This window comes from Pocillopora verrucosa, chromosome 1 (assembly GCF_036669915.1).
Source record: "Pocillopora verrucosa isolate sample1 chromosome 1, ASM3666991v2, whole genome shotgun sequence".
NCBI lineage: Eukaryota > Metazoa > Cnidaria > Anthozoa > Scleractinia > Pocilloporidae > Pocillopora > Pocillopora verrucosa.
This window is the reverse complement of record NC_089312.1, coordinates 10,165,273-10,183,573: the sequence shown is the minus strand read 5'-3', so window position 1 is coordinate 10,183,573 and position 18,301 is coordinate 10,165,273. Positions and strand designations below refer to the sequence as shown.

At 38.3% G+C, this 18,301-nt stretch overlaps 3 protein-coding genes across 3 annotated transcripts; 1 reads left to right on the top strand and 2 right to left on the bottom strand.

The window, feature by feature from the left end:
* Positions 1 to 594: 594 nt before the first annotated feature.
* LOC131795018 (uncharacterized) lies at positions 595 to 3,204 on the bottom strand. The gene has a single exon (XM_059112583.2). The coding sequence runs from the start codon at positions 3,094 to 3,096 to the stop codon at positions 1,471 to 1,473; it is 1,626 nt and encodes a 541-aa protein (XP_058968566.2). The 5' UTR covers positions 3,097 to 3,204; the 3' UTR covers positions 595 to 1,470.
* Positions 3,205 to 4,631: 1,427 nt separating this feature from the next.
* On the top strand, positions 4,632 to 12,651 carry LOC131795016 (F-box/WD repeat-containing protein 4). Its single transcript, XM_066171443.1, has 9 exons — positions 4,632 to 4,988; positions 6,629 to 6,721; positions 7,727 to 8,057; positions 8,874 to 8,959; positions 9,664 to 9,732; positions 10,341 to 10,487; positions 11,107 to 11,215; positions 11,859 to 11,897; positions 12,515 to 12,651. Exons 1-9 carry the CDS (start codon positions 4,780 to 4,782, stop codon positions 12,626 to 12,628), a joined length of 1,197 nt encoding a protein of 398 aa, XP_066027540.1. The 5' UTR covers positions 4,632 to 4,779; the 3' UTR covers positions 12,629 to 12,651.
* A 789-nt stretch (positions 12,652 to 13,440) lies between these two features.
* Positions 13,441 to 17,843, bottom strand: LOC131795015 (uncharacterized). The gene is made up of 2 exons (XM_066171438.1): positions 17,240 to 17,843; positions 13,441 to 15,393 (listed from the first exon to the last, which is right to left on the bottom strand). Exons 1-2 carry the CDS (start codon positions 17,823 to 17,825, stop codon positions 13,808 to 13,810), a joined length of 2,172 nt encoding a protein of 723 aa, XP_066027535.1. The 5' UTR covers positions 17,826 to 17,843; the 3' UTR covers positions 13,441 to 13,807.
* Positions 17,844 to 18,301: the final 458 nt, after the last annotated feature.

The window sequence follows — 18,301 nt, the reverse complement described above, 5'->3', positions numbered from 1 at the left end:
AAGCATACTTTAGGAAAAAGCAGCATAATTTTCAAAAACGAGCATAATTTTGAGCTTTATGTGGAAAAAATCGAGCACTGCTATCAACATAATTAGTGACTTTCAAAAGCGCAATGTATACAGGCCTACATCTGACACCTTCTCCATGTCTGTAGGAGTTTTATACTTCGGTGGGTAAACGACTTCCACACCAGGCGAGAAGGCAGGTTACCGATCTACTCTCTCCTGTACCTAAAGATATTTTTGCTTCCAGATGCCGGTGGAAAATTGTAAAGAAGGCGAAAGGAACAGTACATGGTAGTGCTCATGAGGGTGCGCCTTAGTATGTACCTGCGTTCTAGGTCAGCGGAGACGATCGAAATATAGGGGCATTGGGTGGATGAAAATGTGATAGCTGTGTTTGAAAGAAAAACGAAACCACAGATGAGCTTTGCACAAGCCAATTTTTTTCTGGTAAGATAGATAAAATACTTTATGAACTAATACATTGTAACCATAGCTGGCTGAATTACGTTGAGATTAATTAATCTGAATGTAATATAGCCAGCTATGACTAAATAATATCGATAAGACATATGACGATTTATTTAAAAAAGAATATATAAAGTACATAAATAAGTTTAAATGAAATAAGAAAGCTAGAAATATGTACAATCCTTACGCTAAGCTCACGAGCAAACTTCCACGACTTCCTAAGCGAATAGTCGCAGATGTTCCCAGGTGGAAGGAGCTTTTGGAGAAAATGTTGCAAAACAGCGGTGACCTCGCAACTAACATTTTAGTGTCATTGCCTATCTCCAACGTGAAAAAATTTAAAACATTTCCAATGACGTGATTTTGATTAATCGATTTTTGACCGCGTAGCCGTTGAAAGGAGTTTAAAAACTACTTTTAGAGCGTGGCGCAAAGTTTAAAAATAGTTTAAAAAAATATCTTCAAGTTCTCTCACTCATCCTCCCTTGCAACCATTAAATTCTTCGTTATGACTTGACCCGTTCACATGACTAAGGAAACTTAATGAATATAATTGATTTCAATATAAAGCTGTCTCGAGAAACGTTGTGGAAAAGAAAAAGCATACAAGTGCACACAACAACGCCAAAAGGTATTTTAAGTAGTTTTCAGGTCACGGTTCCTTAACTCAAGACTCAATATACGTACGAGGCACAACGGGTTTGATGATTTCATTATATTTATTTGTCTTATTAATTCTTTGATTACCAGATACCCAGGCTATCTTTCGAGATTTTCACGTGTAATTTTTTTCTGACAACTTTCGCCACTTTTCTCGAAAAAGCTGCATATTGAAATAGTGGCAAGCGTTGAAGGCGCGCTCTGATTGGCTACTCCGAATGCCCTTTGCTATTCACCTACGAACATCTCCCGTGGGACTTAAGCCCGAAAACATTGTAAACGCTGCAGGAATAAATGAGATAAAATAATATTTTCGTTCTACATTATCTCACTGTTTTAGTATATAATAAGCAACCATTCACTAGAGTGGAGGTGATTAGGGGTGGATATTACCACTGGCTGCCTCCTCTTCGGTGAAGAAATGTTAAGTAATTTAAGAGATACAGGCATCCATGAGAATACGAAGTGATAAATCAACAAAGTCTTGCGCTCGAGATCTCGTAATGATTCCAGAATATATTCCACGGTCCAGTACAGCTGGTCATTGATCGTAAATATTCCGTTTCCAGTGATAAAAGGAAACTTGGCACTTTGAACGGCAAAATACGCACCAGCAAACTTGTAGGGAGATTTTCCTTCTTGATCAATGGACAGAACTCCGAGGTTAGTCAAGTTGAATAGTTCTTTTCGTTGTCCATGCTTGGTTTCAGAACAAAATAAATTCCACAAGGATGGTAAGTTCACACATTGTATTAATTTTAAAAAGTTCATGTGCTCTCCTGAGTCGATCTTTCGGTGAACTTTGTTTGTACAAGTGCGCGAGAAATCCCAGAACTCCTCTGTGCCTTTCACTTCAATTTGAAGTGCATCGAACGTTGCATACAGCCCAAACTCTTCTCTTCCAAGTTTGGGTTCACATTGTTGTCGGATGTCAACAGTATAATTACTGTCAAACAATAACGGGGGTTTTTGTTCAGTTTGCTCCGGTTCAATAATTTGTTTCATGGCTAAGTGAGTTGCTGCAGTAATAGCGCCGTGCACTGTACAACCATTGGCCTTACAGCAACTTACTAAAGCCATTGTTTGTTCTTTAGTTAAGCATCGAGGTATTGCGTGCGTGGTCTGTGCCAGTGAATCACGAACATTGGGAGGAAACTTTAATAAATATAAATTTGCCATCTTGGGTTTGCGAATCATAGCGCTTAGCTTACTGCACCCCACGAGCAGTGGAATTAGCAATCTTTCCAAAATATTTGGTTTGGTTAGATTCAATGTCATGCGCTCCAGTGTTGGACGAAACGCTAGAGTTTCAACTTTCATGGCCTTCCCGTTGTACAGTGAGCCCAGGAATTGCAGCAGTTTGTTTTTAAATTCAAACACAGATCGGGCATCGCAAATGATATGATGGAAACTAAATAACAACGCATTTTTGTAGAGAATTCCTTCACCTTCGCTTTCAGTAGTCTCCCTGAGTAGTGTTACACGCCATAAAGGCCCTTTCTCAGTGTTAAATGGTGCACAATTGATATGTTCGTTGAACGCACTCATCCAGTTTTCTGAGTCTATGTCCATTCTTGTTTGAAATTCCAAACTTTGCGGGTCCTCCATCTCTTCAAAACATTGCTGGAAGACATTATCGACAGTTATACGCATTCGTAGTAATGCAAATCGTTCGGACAACATAAGCAGAGCTGTTTTCAGATGCCCTGGATCAAGTTTTACTTTAAATTCCAGCAGGAGCACAGTGTTCAGGTAGCAAGTGCTGTATCCTGAGGCGATGATTGAGAAGTATCTTTCGAAGGAACCTAGTCGGCGAGAAATCTTTCCAGTACCCGTGTGAGAGATTTCGTCTTCATTCTGACGCATCAGAACATGGCGAAGTAGGCACGCAATGCCAACGGCAAGAACGACTGAACAACATATAACCAGGGGTGAAATCGACGGAAACAACGAGATCAACATCGTCAGCGATCCTTTTTAAATCTCGAGTGAGACCTGTGGCAGTTAAAGGCGTAGCAGATATTTACCTCCTTATTTGAACTTAGTGTAGGATCTCTGGAGCGTCACCCGCTTTTGTGTCATGGTCTCCTGATCATAGATTTCATAGCATAGATTTCTGAATGCACACCTCGTGATATTATCAGCATCTGGAGACACGCTTGACGGATTTAAAAGAATCAGAAATTCTAGTTTGCAAGGATTTATGTAAAGGTCGCTATAATATCGGCTATAGGCATCTTTGCACTTCTTTTCCTTTTCATTTTCGCTTGGATTTCCATTTCCAAAACATTTTTGTGGAGCCTCCCTTCAGAACAGATCGCTGATCACATCTAGTATGTTGTGACATCTGCCTGCAGCATTCCAATGAAGACGCCATGGTCGGTTAACTCCATTGAAGATCACAGGGGTGGCACACCAGGCCAAAATCCCACTCAGAGTAATGATCTTAACGACAAAAAAACGCAGTGTGGATGAAACATATCGTAATAAACAGCAAACATCAGAATGCAACACATGCACGGGAAAACTTTTTAGTACTCTAGTAACTGTCTGCAATTGGAATCTATCTCGTTTTATATGGCAAAGAAAAAAAATTGTTGATTATAACGTACGCCATCTATGCTTCTGTCCTCCAGTAGGTCATTACTGAGAATGCATATGTAATTCAGATTATTATAAAGCTTAAAATCGGTCAAGTCTTGTCTATCGTCTTTTCACCTACGAAAGATCTTTCAGTGTAGATCCAGCAACCACGCCTGGAACATCCTACAGCTTCTGCCAATCCCTTCAGCATAACCTGAAGAAGGCGACCTACTGATGCTATGCCTTGCTAAAGGGTAACCCGTGAATATTGGCTAGATAACTTGTTCAATTCTTCTCTCAAATTGCTCCTTTAGTCTCCATGATCCTTAAGGCCGTTACGCTATCTGCGAGCTGAGGACCTAGTGAGTGGATCACCACATCAAGGAACCAAGATGGAACCAGGCGCAGCGAAGTACCTCAGCTGATGGATAGATAGTTCCGCGGAAAAAGACTTTGAGGTTCGTTAAGCATGAACATAGAGTAGCTGTCACAAGCAAGAAAATATTGAACTCGACACATCAAGGTGAGATTTTTTATTACTTATTGCCTCCATTTGCGAAAAACGTCGCAAGAAGAGGAATTTGGTTAGCTTGTACGTTTATATACCGAGTCAACAGAATCTCTACGCGTCCACCTTTGGTAGTCAACCAATTGCAAAGGAGTAACTCATAGAGGTATTGCAGTTTGCAGGATAGCAGTTTGGTTTGCTTGTTCGTTTATACACCGAGCTCACAGAATCTCTACTCGTCTGTCTTTGGTAGTCAACCAATTGCAAGGAGGTAATTGACAGAGGTATTGCAGTTTGCAGGACTCGTGTGGTGCCGCACGGGGTCGTAGGGGACATTTCGTCAAGGAATCCTGGGACCTACTGGGATCTGTAAGAAAGAAATAATGCGAGAAACTGGGAACTAGTGTTTTGGTTGTGGAGAATTACATTCGGGTTGAGAAGTTGCACAGTCTGCTCCAACAGATAATTATTTACTTTCTTTAGCATGAGAAATACAGCGAAGCCTTTGTTTGAAAAGGGATTGGTTTCTTGTAGTTCGTCGTTGATTTTCTTCAATGCCGTCGAACCAGAGCGAGGCCAAGTGCGTCATAAATTTGAACACGTTGCCTGACGATGTCTTGTTGGCCATTTTACGTTTCTGTGATACAAAAAGCCTGTCGGTGTTGTCTCGTGTAAGTAGGAATCTGTATCGTGTGGCGAAGGATGATTCCATCTGGAGAAGAATTGCTTTGCAGTGTGTTAATGTTCATTCCTTCGACAAAACGTAAGTTAAAAACAGATTGATAAGCCCCACACAGGTCCCCTCGGGGTACTTTGGTTGTGGCAGAGAACGTGGCTTGGGGCATGTACCGCCGTATTTCCTCGAATTAACAACCGGACGCTTGTTTGAAATTTTTAGCTAAAGGAGGAAAGGAGGGTGCTTAATCGAGGGGGGAGTTTATTGTTCCCTTGTTCTTAATCTGCTGTAGTTTAAGCTTAAAGAGTTATAAAGAAAGTGGCAATTAAAAACAGGGTTTTCCTTGTATCCTTACTATTTAACCCTTTAACTCCCATGAGTGACCAAGACAGAATTTCTCCTTACAATATCAGTACAATATCAACCAGATAAGTGATGAGAATGAGGAAAAATATGAACTTGGGGATGATTAGTTCAATACTAAATTCCCTGAACTAACACTGTAAGAAATGTATGATTGACAATAAGGACAATGACAAATTTGATCTGGGAGTTAAAGGGTTGAGAGAGTGAAAGAGGAGGGTGGTGGGGGGGGGGGGGGGCTTATTCAAGAGGGGTGCTTATTTGACATTATGGCCTAGGGAAGAGACACTTATTAAATCATAGGGTAATTTAAATTTGTCAAGATTTTGGACATTTTAGGTCTTGATACTCCAGTCATATTGTGAGAAGTAAAGTATTTGTAGTAGATGTTCTAATGCATTGGATATCCCTTTCACTCCCAGAAGTAATCAATGTGAAACTTCTCCTAGTGATATCCTTACATAATCCAGCAAACTGCTGATAAAATATTCAAATTTATCAGGTAAAAGTTGTCCTGATTAAACAACAACTTCTCATAACTGATTTAAAAGGATATGTCTAGCAGCTAGATGAGAGAATTACCAATCAGATCTTGGGAGTTAAAAAGGGATATGAGTAAATATTAAAGATATTTGATTTGCATAATAAAATAAACCCTCTCTTGTACAGTGAATAAACCACATGGGAACTACTAAGGTCAATTTTTGCTGGGTACATGCTTCTGACCTCTCAGAACTCCCACTCCTATTATAGTCTACTCTGTGGCCAATTATATACCCTATCTTTGTCACATTTGGGTAAATGTAATTTTGTCATGACCCTAAAGTTAATAAGTTTTTAATTAGAAATCTTACTTACCCAAATTTTCTTAGCTCAAAAATCCCCAAAAATGTGTGACCCATTCCAGTAACTCAATTGAAAATGCAAACCCAGTCATAACACATCCCCATTAGTGTATTTCTAGAAGGAACCTCCCTCCCCCCCTGAGAATAAAAATACAGCTCAAGTTATATGGAAGGAGTCACCCCATACCTTAAATTTTAAGGGCTGCCCAATTTCTCAAAAATTGTGGGAGTATAATTTGCAAGATATGAAATTTTTCTTAGTGCTGATCAACATAAACATAACCTGGAGGTATTTTGGAATACATCCTCATTTGATCAGGGCTAAGGGGAGTGTTTTCAGTAATGGTAGTATAACTTCCAAATGCATTTATTTAGAAATTATTTGCCAGAAAGTGTATTTAAGGTCTTATAGCCATTGAATTTAGCTACAGAAGTGACCACTGTTTATTACAGTGACTTCAATCATCATCTTGTTTCCTGAGTGTTTTAATAGTAACCATAACTTGAATTATGTATCAGGGGCCTTCTTAGCTGGAAAGAGCTTTGTAGAGTCTCATGGAACTGGACACATGGATATTGTAAAGACAGATTTATAATCAGGTTTAAATGCAAGTAAGTTCATACCTTTTTGTCAAAATTTTTGAAGAAGCTGTGGTGCTGCATTGATGAGGATCATTACAAGATAATTTGGTTTTGTCAACTGAGTTTTAAATTGTTTACTGTACCAGCTTTAGAAACTCTTTATGTGCTGGCCAATTTACTTTATCAACTCAGTTGATAAAACCAAATTATTTTGTCTGAGCAAAAGTCAAGGACTCTTCTGTACCATAAAACCCTAATAAATTTTAGCCCTATCTTATGCTCATACAGGGTAAATCAAAATAAAAAATTGATTTTTATCCAGAAGTAATGCTTCATGTCTATCAAGCAACTTACTTCATGCAATGTTCTTTTTAACCCTTTGCACTTCGACATGGGTATCTATATTCTCAATACTGTTCTTAAAACATCATTCTATTTACATGTATATGGAGCTGACATGGAGAATTTGTTTTCCTATCAAGAGAATCTCTAATTGGTGATCCGTTTCTCTGTTCTCATGACCTTCATTGTTTGATTCAGCAGTAAAACTGTAAGGAGAAATTAGATGGCAATCTCTCCTAAGGTGAAAGTGTTAAGTGGGTGAATCGTTTAAAATTTTTGATCAGTTCTATATCCATTAATTGGATGGATGCATTTTGAAATTATCACCTGTATGATAATTTTTTTCCTTGCAGCCAATCAAAATGAGCACTTAGAGAGCAGAGTTTCTTGTTTAATTTTTGTACACAACTGGATGTAATTGTTGAAAATTAAGCCTCTATTAACTCAAATATCAGTATGCATATTCTCCATGCAGTAACCTTGCATTTTCAAGGGTACTGACAAGGATTTTTTTTAACCATCAAGAGCTTCTTTAGTTGGTGATCATTTGCCCTTATTCTTGTGGCCTTAATGCTTGATTCAGGGGAGATGTTGAAAGAAGAAATTAGAAGCTTGTCACTCTTGGGCATCAATGGGTTCACAATGGACATGAACAGTTTAAACGCATCTAAAATACTCTTTTGTCATTTTTAGCCTTATGCCGTGGATTCAACTTGGAAGACATCGTGAACTCTTTGTTGCCCAAGCTGCTGATGTTATCTTGTATCAGATAAGAAAACACAATAAGGGAGGACATTTTTCATGGAAACCTTTGATGACCATTGGTGGTCACCAGGGTGATATCAGTAAGTTTGTGATTACTGGAGGGCAGTTGTTAACATGTGGTATGGACAAGTCAGTCCGCACATGGAATCTGGAAACAGGAATATGTACTGGCCTATACCTTGGGCATACTGGACAAGTTCACAGTGTGGACTGCTTTAGAGAACTAATTGTTTCAGGATCCAGAGACAAAACCATCAAGGTTTGTATGCTATACATGTAATTTGGAACTAGCACAAATGGAACACTCTGGCTCGGCTGAAGCATGCAATTACCAGTTATGTGTATTGATTAAAAAAAAATTCAAATTCTGTTAAAACTGTCATTTTATCTTTTAATTATAAAGATATTACTTATTCTTAACCTTATTAACCCCCAAGAGTGACCAAGAAAGAATCTTCCGTTACAGTGTCAGCACTACATCAAGCAGACAAGTGATGAGAGGAAAGAAAATATCAATTAGGGGGTTATTAGTTGATCCAATTCCAATATTTTATTGATTCCCCTGAACTAACTTCAAAATTGTATAGCAGACAGTAAGGAGCTGAATTACCGAATGATATGTTTTTGAGAGTGAAAGTCTTAACCCTTTAACTCCCAAGATCTAATTGGTAATTCTCCCATTTAACTGCTACACATTTCCTTGTAAATTGGTTACAAGAATTTGGTTTTTGATCAAGATAATGTTTACCTGATAAGTTTGAGTATTCTTACTACCTGTTTGCTAGGTAATGTATGGATACTCTAGGGAGAAGTTAAATGTTAATCACTTCTGGAAGTTAAAGGGTTAAATTGTCTGGTAGTGAAGCTAGAACTGGCTAGGGATCAAAAATGTACAGGATCTAAAAGTTCTACCCACATTTCTTGGTATTAAAAAATACAGTTGTTTATTCTAATTTTCCCTTTTCTTTCCCTACTCTTTTGGATAGTGGAGATTGACATGGTTTAATATTCATAATTCAATCCTCTAAGCCATGTTTTGTAAATTATTAAAAAGAAGACTTTTTGTCTCATTTAGGTATGGTGCCAGCAAACCCAATCTTGTCTTCACACCATTGACATTCAGGATAATGTTTGGACAGTATCCCTTAATCCAAGCTCTAGGTATTTTCATTTTATTAACATTTTAACAGAGTTCCTTTTTTAATGGAAATATAACAAATTGAGATTAATATGTATTTATTTTAAACTTAGACAGGAAATTGAGTCACCTAAGCCTTGTTAACAATCATTGATTAGTTTTTCATGATGTTGAGGGGACATATTAAAATAGATGTCTTTTTACATCAAAAGAATATTGCATAAAATACATGTACATTTGATAATCCGAGATCATCTGGGTCTTTGAGTTATAAGGTGAATCTCCAAGTCTCCTTAATATCTCCCTTAAACTTCTAGATAAATCTTAATTAATGGTGGATTGGTTCTATGAGAATTTAACATTTTCAATGATAGTTTTCTGCCACACCAGCCTATCTTTCATATCCAAGAGTAATTTTGTAAATAAGAAAGATGGTAAGCCTTGCTCACCATAGAGGCTCTGTGGCTTAGTGGTAGAGCATCAGAGCACAGAATTCAAAGGTCTGAGGTTTGATTCCTCATGGGGACTCAGAAGTTTTTCTTTGTCCCATGTTCATGACAAGATGAAAAAAACGTCTTTCTCTATTTCTTTACCGAGCTCAAAACTTACCATCTTTCTTAATCTATTTACAAAACACGACAACACTATCAACGTTGCTGATTCTACCAGTATGCAGTATGCATGTCATATGTGAATTTTGTAATGGGCCCTCAATTTGCTTTATCAGGTGTGTAGCGAGTGGAAGCGGTGGTCATACCAGAGAAAGTGCTCCTTTGCAGTTGTGGGATATCAACAGGTGAGCTGATTATTACCATGATTACAGTATTTGACTGAAATTTTTAAGCTAAGTGTTTCTTGAATTCCTTATCCTAAAGCCCTCTTAGGAATTGCTTTATTCAACCCTCTAACTCCCAAGATTCGATTGTCAACCCTCCCCTCTAGTTGCTACACATTTCCTTGCAAATCATTTGATCAAGATAAGAACCCTTATCTGACAAGTCTGAGTATTTCCATTACCTGTTTATTGAATAATGCAAGGATATTACAGGAAGAAGTATTATTAGTATTACATGTTAATCACCTTTGGGAGTTAAAGGGTTAAGAAATCTGTAGAATCTTGGAGATTTTATTTACATCAGAATTGCCAATTTTACACCCAAGCCTCACTTCTAAGGTATAGTCTTGTGAATTTTAATTTTAACAATTCCAAAAATATGACAAAGAAAAATGTAGTGTAAACAAGTAAAAGGTTAAATTTTCTGCTAGTGAGTATATATGCAATCATGCTTAAGGGCAATGTTTCAGACAAAAGCAAAATGTAATTATTTTAATTTGCTCTTTTAGTATGACTGAGGGTGGTCTGTTTTATGATGTGTTGACATAAATACTTAAACATTTCTGCAGTGGAAGGCACATTATGAACCTGTTGACAGGATCAGCCCAAGCAGGAGCAGGGGTGCGTGGGATCAAGTGGGAAACTCCCTTTACACTTCTGTCCTGTGGATACGATACAACTGTTAGACTGTGGGATACCAGACTTCATAACCACAGGTTGATGCTTGTCATTCTTTTCATGCCTTAATTTTCTGACATTTTGAAATATAGGTCCATCCTGGCTTCCTTTTTAAGCCTGTGGGCTCTTTATCTTTTGCAGCTCTTGTGATGCCCTTTACCCTTTATGTGCTCCTCACCCTCACCCTCCTCCCTATTTAAGGCTTCCTAAGGTGCTACAGTATTCCTTTCGATTTCCTGTAATATCCAATCAGTGGGAGGCCCATACTTTTAAGAGTTGCCTCCTTGTAGTTTTGCCATTTCTAGTTGTCCAATTGCAGCTTTTGCTGTATCAGAGGCATTTGATATGTTGACAGACCTAACACACAACTCCTATTCATGGTTTCCTTTGCCTAACTACTGTAGCTCATTGCTGTAGTTTCTTTATCTTAACATTTTCTGTGACATCAGTGTCTTTCCTTATTGACTTATTTTAATTTTCTTTAATGGTGCAATGCTGATTTAAATGCAACCAAACGCTGTGAGAAACTACTTCTGCAAACAAGAAAGAGTCCATTATCAGGTGGCACATATCATGGTGTCCTAGGGAATTAATAGCCTTGCATGAGCCATTTCTGATTGACTGGTCATTGTGCTGATGTTTCTGCTGTTTCATTAGTGCTTCATCATGTGTACGGAAGTGGGAAGACCCTCATGATTCAGTGGTTTACTGTATTGATTCTGATAGCAAGTGGATGGTGATCAGTGGAACCAACCGTTATGGAGTGGTAAGCAAAATTTGTATCACTTTGGGGGTAAATGGTTTTTGGGGCTAAAAATATGAATGAATCTTGACCTACTTTTATCAGTATTTTTTACTTGTGGCTTCTTCCAATACTATTTTCCTGAAGTTTAACAGTTGATTATTAATGACAGTCTGCATTTACTTGAGGTTAGGATTTATTAACCTTAACCCTTTAACTTCTATGAGTCACAAGAGAGAGTTTCTCCTTACAATACCAATTCAACACCAAACAGATAGAGATTTATCTGGTGGATAGCATTATCCAACCCTCAAACAACTGGGGCCTGAAGTTTATTTAGAACTAATAAAAGTGTAAAAGGCAAGGTAGAACATACATATACCAGTATTTGCGCAATGAAAATGCACAAGTTTTCCTCTGGTGTTTAATTGTTCAGTTCATTTTAGATACCATCTTTCATAATCTTTCCAAAAAAATAACAACAATAGCAAAGGAAAACAAACTAACAAACAAAAAACAAAGACAAAAAAAGAAGCTTAAGATGAAAATCAAAGAGGGTGAGGAATTTTAGTGGAAGAGAATCTAAGCCATAGCATAATAATGTAATGATAACCTCTCATTTGTGTGAGGAAAATTTTACCAAATCTTTTTCTTGTGGTAAATATAGGTCAGAATTTGGGACAAAAGGTTCAGAAAGTGTCTTCAGGTATACGTGCATATTTTTTACTAGTAAATGTTATCATCTCATGTTCAAACACTGTCCCGTTGTGTAGAAACCCAGACTCTGAAATACCTCGTTTTTGGAGTGGGGTCATTGTATCAGCATAAACTATACCACTGTTTTCCTAACCCTTAGAGGACTGATTTTTGGGTTGTGATCTGTCAGGTGGAGTTGACTTCAACAATTCTTGGTGGTTTTTTTTTACTGAGAATGTCTTAATTGTTAAAGGCTTCTTGAAAAGGTGGAAAAATTGCTGATATTTTAAGTAATGGTGGTTGTTCTGCAGAACTGTGGCACAAGAGGCTGGGGTTGACACCCTGTCTTGGGTGATTTTTTCAAGTGTGTAGTAAAGCAGTGCCTGTTTATACCAAGAAGTAGGAAAGTGTAGTTGCCAATTGTTAGAAAATTCTACACAGCGCATAGGAATTTCTTGGATGATTAACTGTGATGGTAACTTCTTTGTTGCTTAAAATAGAGTTAGAACAAGTGATTCTAGGGTGTTGGACTTTCTTTCGAGATTCTTTGTAATACCCATGCTGTTCAGTAAATTATCATACTTGATGGTGAATTTAGCTCTGAGACAATGCTTTTTATTTTTACAGATGTACTATGCGGGCAGAAACTCATCTAGTCCAGTGTACTCAGTGTCATTCAATAGAACATCACTTTATGTTGCTTTAGCAAGTGGTGTTCGTAGGTTGGATTTCACTGTATGAGTGAGTTACTTGTAATTTAAAGGGTAGTTGTGCGTGTGGTTGATTGTACATAGTGAATTCTGCGTGCGTTCCGATTGACTTATGCCCATGATCTATTGGAGGAAGTATTTTTAGATGTAGTTGTTATGGGGCTGTTTTCTCTCTTCTGTGTTTCCTGTATCTGTTAAGTAATAACGCTTGTAGATGGTAGCAGTTGTCTTTGGTTCATGAGCCAGTTTTTCTAGTTGCCAGTTACTGTCAGCTTCCTTCTGTTACTAAGCAGATCCATGGCAACACAGAATATGTTTGTGAAACAGATGTGTCATTGGATGTGCCACTGTACATGTGTGGTCGTTTGAGAGCCCATGTGGTGGTTACCTGTAGTGCCACTGGTCACATGTAGCTAAAATGTACCCAATCCATGCAGACTTTGTCCAAATTTGGTCATCAATAGTATCTCAACCCTCTATAAACAAGTCAGTTGAGAGTAGGAGGTCATAAGATTTAGAAGGAGAAACCCACTTAGTAAATTGTAAAAGCATATGACACCTTTCCAAACTGAACTATTAATAAAATACACCTCGGCTGAAAGCCGATAATTAACTTATTCTTTTATATAGCCTTGATGAGACTGTGAGTTACCTGTCTTTTTTTTTTTTTTTTTAACGAAATGTGAGATAAAAGTGCATGGGGCAACTTCTACCATTTTATACTTTGAATATGTAAACCCGGTACTTGAACACATATCAATAAACTACATCTCCGTGTCAAGCAAGGTGTTACTTAAAAGAGAATGGCGTTTCGTGTGTTTTGGTTTTTAAAGAGAAAGATGCTACCTTAAAATTTTTTGTGCACTCTATACAAACAATTCTCAAACAGCCAACCTATTCATTTCGGCCATGCATTATTTGTTGGTTACATTTAAATCAGGTGTTCAACGCTATGAGTTTCATTACCATTTATGTATATTGCATTTTTTAATCACGTGCTTTTCCGTGAGCGGAGTAGATGTTGTCAGATTTTTTCATCTGTTGAATACTGTTAATATTTCCTTTAGTTAACTAATTTGATAAAAAAGTAATTTCAGATTAAGGAGTCTCATGCTGCTTCGTCTAAAGGACAAAACTACTTGCTAGAAAATTAAATACAAGGGCAAGCTGATTGCTCGTCAGCGAAATTGCATTTTTCCTTGTTCAGTGTTTACTTAATAGGATCAAAACTGTTAATTTCTCTTGTTGGACTTCCTAAGGGCATGTAAAATGAACGGAGCTCCGCTGGAATGAAGATATTGCTAATTTTGATTTCAGAGTTGTAATGTCTAGCCTTGTCGTAGAAATTTTTGATCCGTTCCACCGTAGACTTTTGGATCAAAAAGAGTTGCGAGTGAATGTAGCCAAGTTGTCGATATTGATTTGCTAAGTGATGTTTGTACTCTTCACGAGTAAGCTGTTTTGCCTTATGGACGTAATCCTCAGCTTCTTTGAGATAACATATCAGATCTTTCCTTTGTCGTTCGCTACGGCATTTCTTCACGTACAGTGTGAATTTGCAACATGCGAACTGAAAAGCAGCAAAGGCGTTCGTTTGAGTTATATCGGCACCCATTGCCTCAAACAGCTTGTGAGCATTTTGTGCAGCCTCTAACACTTGTTCTCTATTATCGCTTCGCCTTTGGCACAAATCAGCGGCCTTTCTGATAACAGAATCGAGATCATCACTGGTTGCACCTTCTTTCGCTAGTTTATTCACAATTTCGACTCCGATGGAAATGTCTGGCATTTCTTCACTGACACACCATTTGCAAAGCTCTGTAATCAGTGGACTGGTTCGCTGTAACTTTTCAGAAATAAACTTTTGGTATGGTTGAACGTCGGGATGAGTTTGGTCATTGTCAAACAACTCGAGCAATTTGCGAATAATCATGTCTGGACACGTGGAAAGATTCTCATCAAGAAAATCCTTGAGGATATTTACTGCATCCTGTTTGTCACCCTTAGCACACAGATTGTCGACTTTTCGAATAACTGAGTAAGCTATGTACTTGGGATGGCCAGGAAGGCGAACGCGAAATTGTTCTGAAGTAAAGTCAAAGGCTGGCTTGGGGTTTCTGTTCTGTTTCATAGACTTGAAGATAGTCTTCACTCCCGTGAATCGTGCCTCAGCCAGTTTCTTTTCTTTCAGGAACTCTGCAATCCTCCTGTTCCTTGAAGGAACACACGGCACTTCACCTCCTTCTTTGAAGTGCTCCTTTGTAAGAGTGGGACTTGGACCTGGATAGCTTATGACATCAATGTATTCTGGCTTGATATGGATTTTTATGGGATCGCAGTTGTAGTCTTCGTAACCTCTATGATGGAAGGCATTTACGACCGCTTCACGAAGTGCTCGCTCGGGATAGGCAACAAATTCATGACAAGCTTCCTCTTTAGTTGTCTTCAAAATGAAAGATAATACTTCTCGAATCTGTTGATCTATTGGTCCTGTGATACACTTTTCTTCTGTCTCATTGTCATGAGTATATATAGCAATTTCTGTTTTCGCCCCTCTAAAGAATTCGTCTGGTGATGGGTTAAAGAGCAAAAGGGCCACATTTCGTGGCACCCAGACTTTGTAAAGTTGGTCGCCAATTCTCTTGTCTCCAACATATCGCAATAGTTTCAATTTGTCGTAAAAATATGCTGGCTCTTTCTCATCAGCGTGCTCTTGTAATTTAGACTGAATTTCTTTCAAGAATTTCTGCACAAGGCTGAAGTCTATGTCGTCTTCGGACAACCTCTTCCCACATCCTGTTCAAAAGTAAGAAAACGGATCACTAAACCTCTACTGACACACAATTAATTTATGAGCCGAGCTTCTTTTAAGTTTTCAGAATAATTTTGGGCTGTATATTTTTCACCCTAGCCTTTTTTGATTTTCAAATTAGATGAGCCTCAATCAGCTTATTTGAAGGTGATTGCTGAGTGTTCCTTATGACATTAGATGCCCTCGTATGGTAACTGTCGCCACAGTTAAAGTTGGACGTCAAGGACAGTTAAAACATATTTCTCCTTTTAAAGTACTGTTCATTACACCTGAAAACGAACTTTCAAACAATATAAATATTAAGTTCTTTTTAGTTTTCATTTTATTTCATTACTCTTCTTTCAAAAACAATATAGGGTTCCGGAGGTTCCGCGGTCTGCCGTTCCACGGTTTAACAATTCCCACTGAAACATTGTAAACGATGATTATCTCGTTAAAGAGCATTTAATTTCTTTAGTGAGCAACTGTGAGGCGAAGCGTGAAATCGGAATGGAAATAATGTAATTTGGCGCTGCAGGCGAAGAAAGATTTGGATCGAGCGTCTGAATTTGATGAATTTTGCAATCGGAAATTTAATAAACGCAGAATATTATTTTGAGCCATTGTTGTATACCACCTGAGGTATGCATTTTGTTAATCTGCAGAGTTGGATTGTTGTTACTATTATTCTGGATTTCTCCGTGACTTTCTGAAAGCTTTCGAGCAAAGTCGCCAAGTGAGACCGTAAAAACCTCGAGACTTCAGTCACTTTAATCTTTACAACGCAAGTTTTGCTGCAAGACTACTAATTGCAAGTTCACAGACATATTTCACTTCTGGAATACTTGGTAAAATTTCCGCACAGCCCCATACTATTGTAAAACAAATCTGTTTTCCCAATGGCGATGTATTGTTTTATTCATTGTTTTCTCTATCCAAGAACTGAATGCATAATGTAGTATGGGGCTGTGCGGAAATTTTACCGAATACTTTATTCACACGTTCGTCTTTGATGATATTATGTGATTACACGCAATACCGTTAGTAAATGCGACAACCCCGCGCTATTGCAGCTCCAACCACGAAGCTCGGCCCTCACATGATGGAAGTATAAACCTAAGTTAGGTAATAAATAGTTTGCCACCTCATTAAATACGTTTTCAATGTTTAATGTGTACTAGTTTGTTGATCGGGGGGTTTATACGCAAACGAAGTGACTAAACGTCCGGCACGGCCGGACACGGTCTTAAAATAACTTATCGTTTGGCAGTCTGATATTTTTCCACATTTCTCTTCGAAATCCAAAAAATATTGAAACGAAAATGTTCAATCTTCATTTACAATCCTCAAGCGCCTCCAAGCAGCCAAAAATTTCGAACTTGACGTTTTTCGCCAACCCTGTATACAGAGTACGAAGCCATTCAAGCGCTCAACACTTAGAAACTTTTCAGTGACTCGGCCGTAAACGGTCCTCAAACAACTCCATATTTCTCTTTGAAATATCTGCCTTTATTTAGAATCCTCAAGTGCTTCTAGAAAGTGAAGAAATTCGAACGTTCTGCCGTCCGATATTTTTCCATATTTCTCTTTGGAAAATACCAATTTCTATTAGAAGATATTTTTATCTTGATTTGGAATCCTCAAGCGTTTGTAGAAAGTGAAAAAATGGTATATTACGCAAAAGGTTCTGGTTTTGGCGGTCAAATGAGTAGTTATTATTGATCAGTCACGTATTTCTCACCCATTTCTATCTCAGTATGCAAATTGAAGAGGACTCAGAAAAGCCTTAAAAAATGTTGAAGTTTTTATTTTATCTTTACGTAACAGATGAAAAATACTTAAGTTTCTTACCATAGTCAATTGCCCTCCTGTCATCAAATGGAATCTTATTTCCTTGGCGCAATAGTTCCTCGATTTGTTCAGGAGTCGCCTTCTTGGTTTCTGTTCCTTGCCTCACATAATAAAGATCCATTCCTTTTTCGCTTTCTCTGCATGTGTGAGGCTTGTTATCAGAAGCCATAGCCCAGATAACCAGCACATGCTTCGTTATTCCTTCGGAGCACTCGATCACTTCAGGTGAGATTATAGGACGATACTCTGGCTTTATTTGAGCCCTGCAAGCTCCATTTATTTCCTTCTGTATTCGATCAAGTTCCCTTGCTGGAACGCCGAGTGGAGGATAGTTGATTTGTCGATCGTCAGAATCTTCCCAGCTTTCCTTCTTGTCCTTCTCATCAACCCCGATGATAATGTATCCGCCATTGTCGTTGAAGAAGTCGTTGGCGTAGGCAGAAATTGTGTGAACGACTTGCCAATACGTGCCGCCCTCTCGTTTTCCATGCCATGCTTCCTTAAACTCAACTCTTTGTTTCTCTACTCCTTGCAGTCGCAACAGATCGTTCACATTTATCAACAAATTTGAAGTACACCGAGCCATGGTCTGCCGTGTCTTGTCCTAAAGAGGTGGACAAATATTGTTAATTTCCAGACGTCACGAAATACTTGTCAGACTTATTTATAAATTCACAAGTTTCCATGGTGATAACATAGTGATCAGTTTCCGATTATTGCGATGGAATGTTAAGGACCCACGAATCGGAACTAAAAGGTTTTGGTTAAAATTGTGTACCTTGTACCATGTCTACGGTCATTTCACATTCCCGCACAGATCAGTGATCCCCTTGGTCTCCTTTGCAGCTTTTATTTGGTACGTCATGGAGAGCTCCCCCGAGAGAAACGGCTGCTTAAAACCCGAACAACATTTCTTTCCTATCGTTCTAGCGGTTTGTTTGCGGTCTAGTGATCAGATCAATCATATGGCAAGAAATGTGGAAGTGACCTAAGGTTTGTCCAAACTGTATGTGGCGGTTATTCTTGCAAATGCTCTTGATCAAGGCGGGGGATACACCGAAA

What these genes read in the sequence shown, in the direction of transcription:
- LOC131795015 (XM_066171438.1), bottom strand. Translation starts at nt 17,825, where the DNA reads ATGGCTCGGTGTACTTCAAATTTGTTGATAAATGTGAACGATCTGTTG. An exon ending in CAGGAGGGCAATTGACTATG is followed by an intron (nt 15,394 to 17,239) that starts GTAAGAAACTTA and finishes ACTTTTGAACAG; the next exon opens with GATGTGGGAAGAGGTTGTCC.
- LOC131795016 (XM_066171443.1), top strand. Translation starts at nt 4,780, where the DNA reads ATGCCGTCGAACCAGAGCGAGGCCAAGTGCGTCATAAATTTGAACACG. An exon ending in ATAATCAGGTTTAAATGCAA is followed by an intron (nt 6,722 to 7,726) that starts GTAAGTTCATAC and finishes TGTCATTTTTAG; the next exon opens with CCTTATGCCGTGGATTCAAC. An exon ending in CCAGAGACAAAACCATCAAG is followed by an intron (nt 8,058 to 8,873) that starts GTTTGTATGCTA and finishes TGTCTCATTTAG; the next exon opens with GTATGGTGCCAGCAAACCCA.
- LOC131795018 (XM_059112583.2), bottom strand. Translation starts at nt 3,096, where the DNA reads ATGTTGATCTCGTTGTTTCCGTCGATTTCACCCCTGGTTATATGTTGT.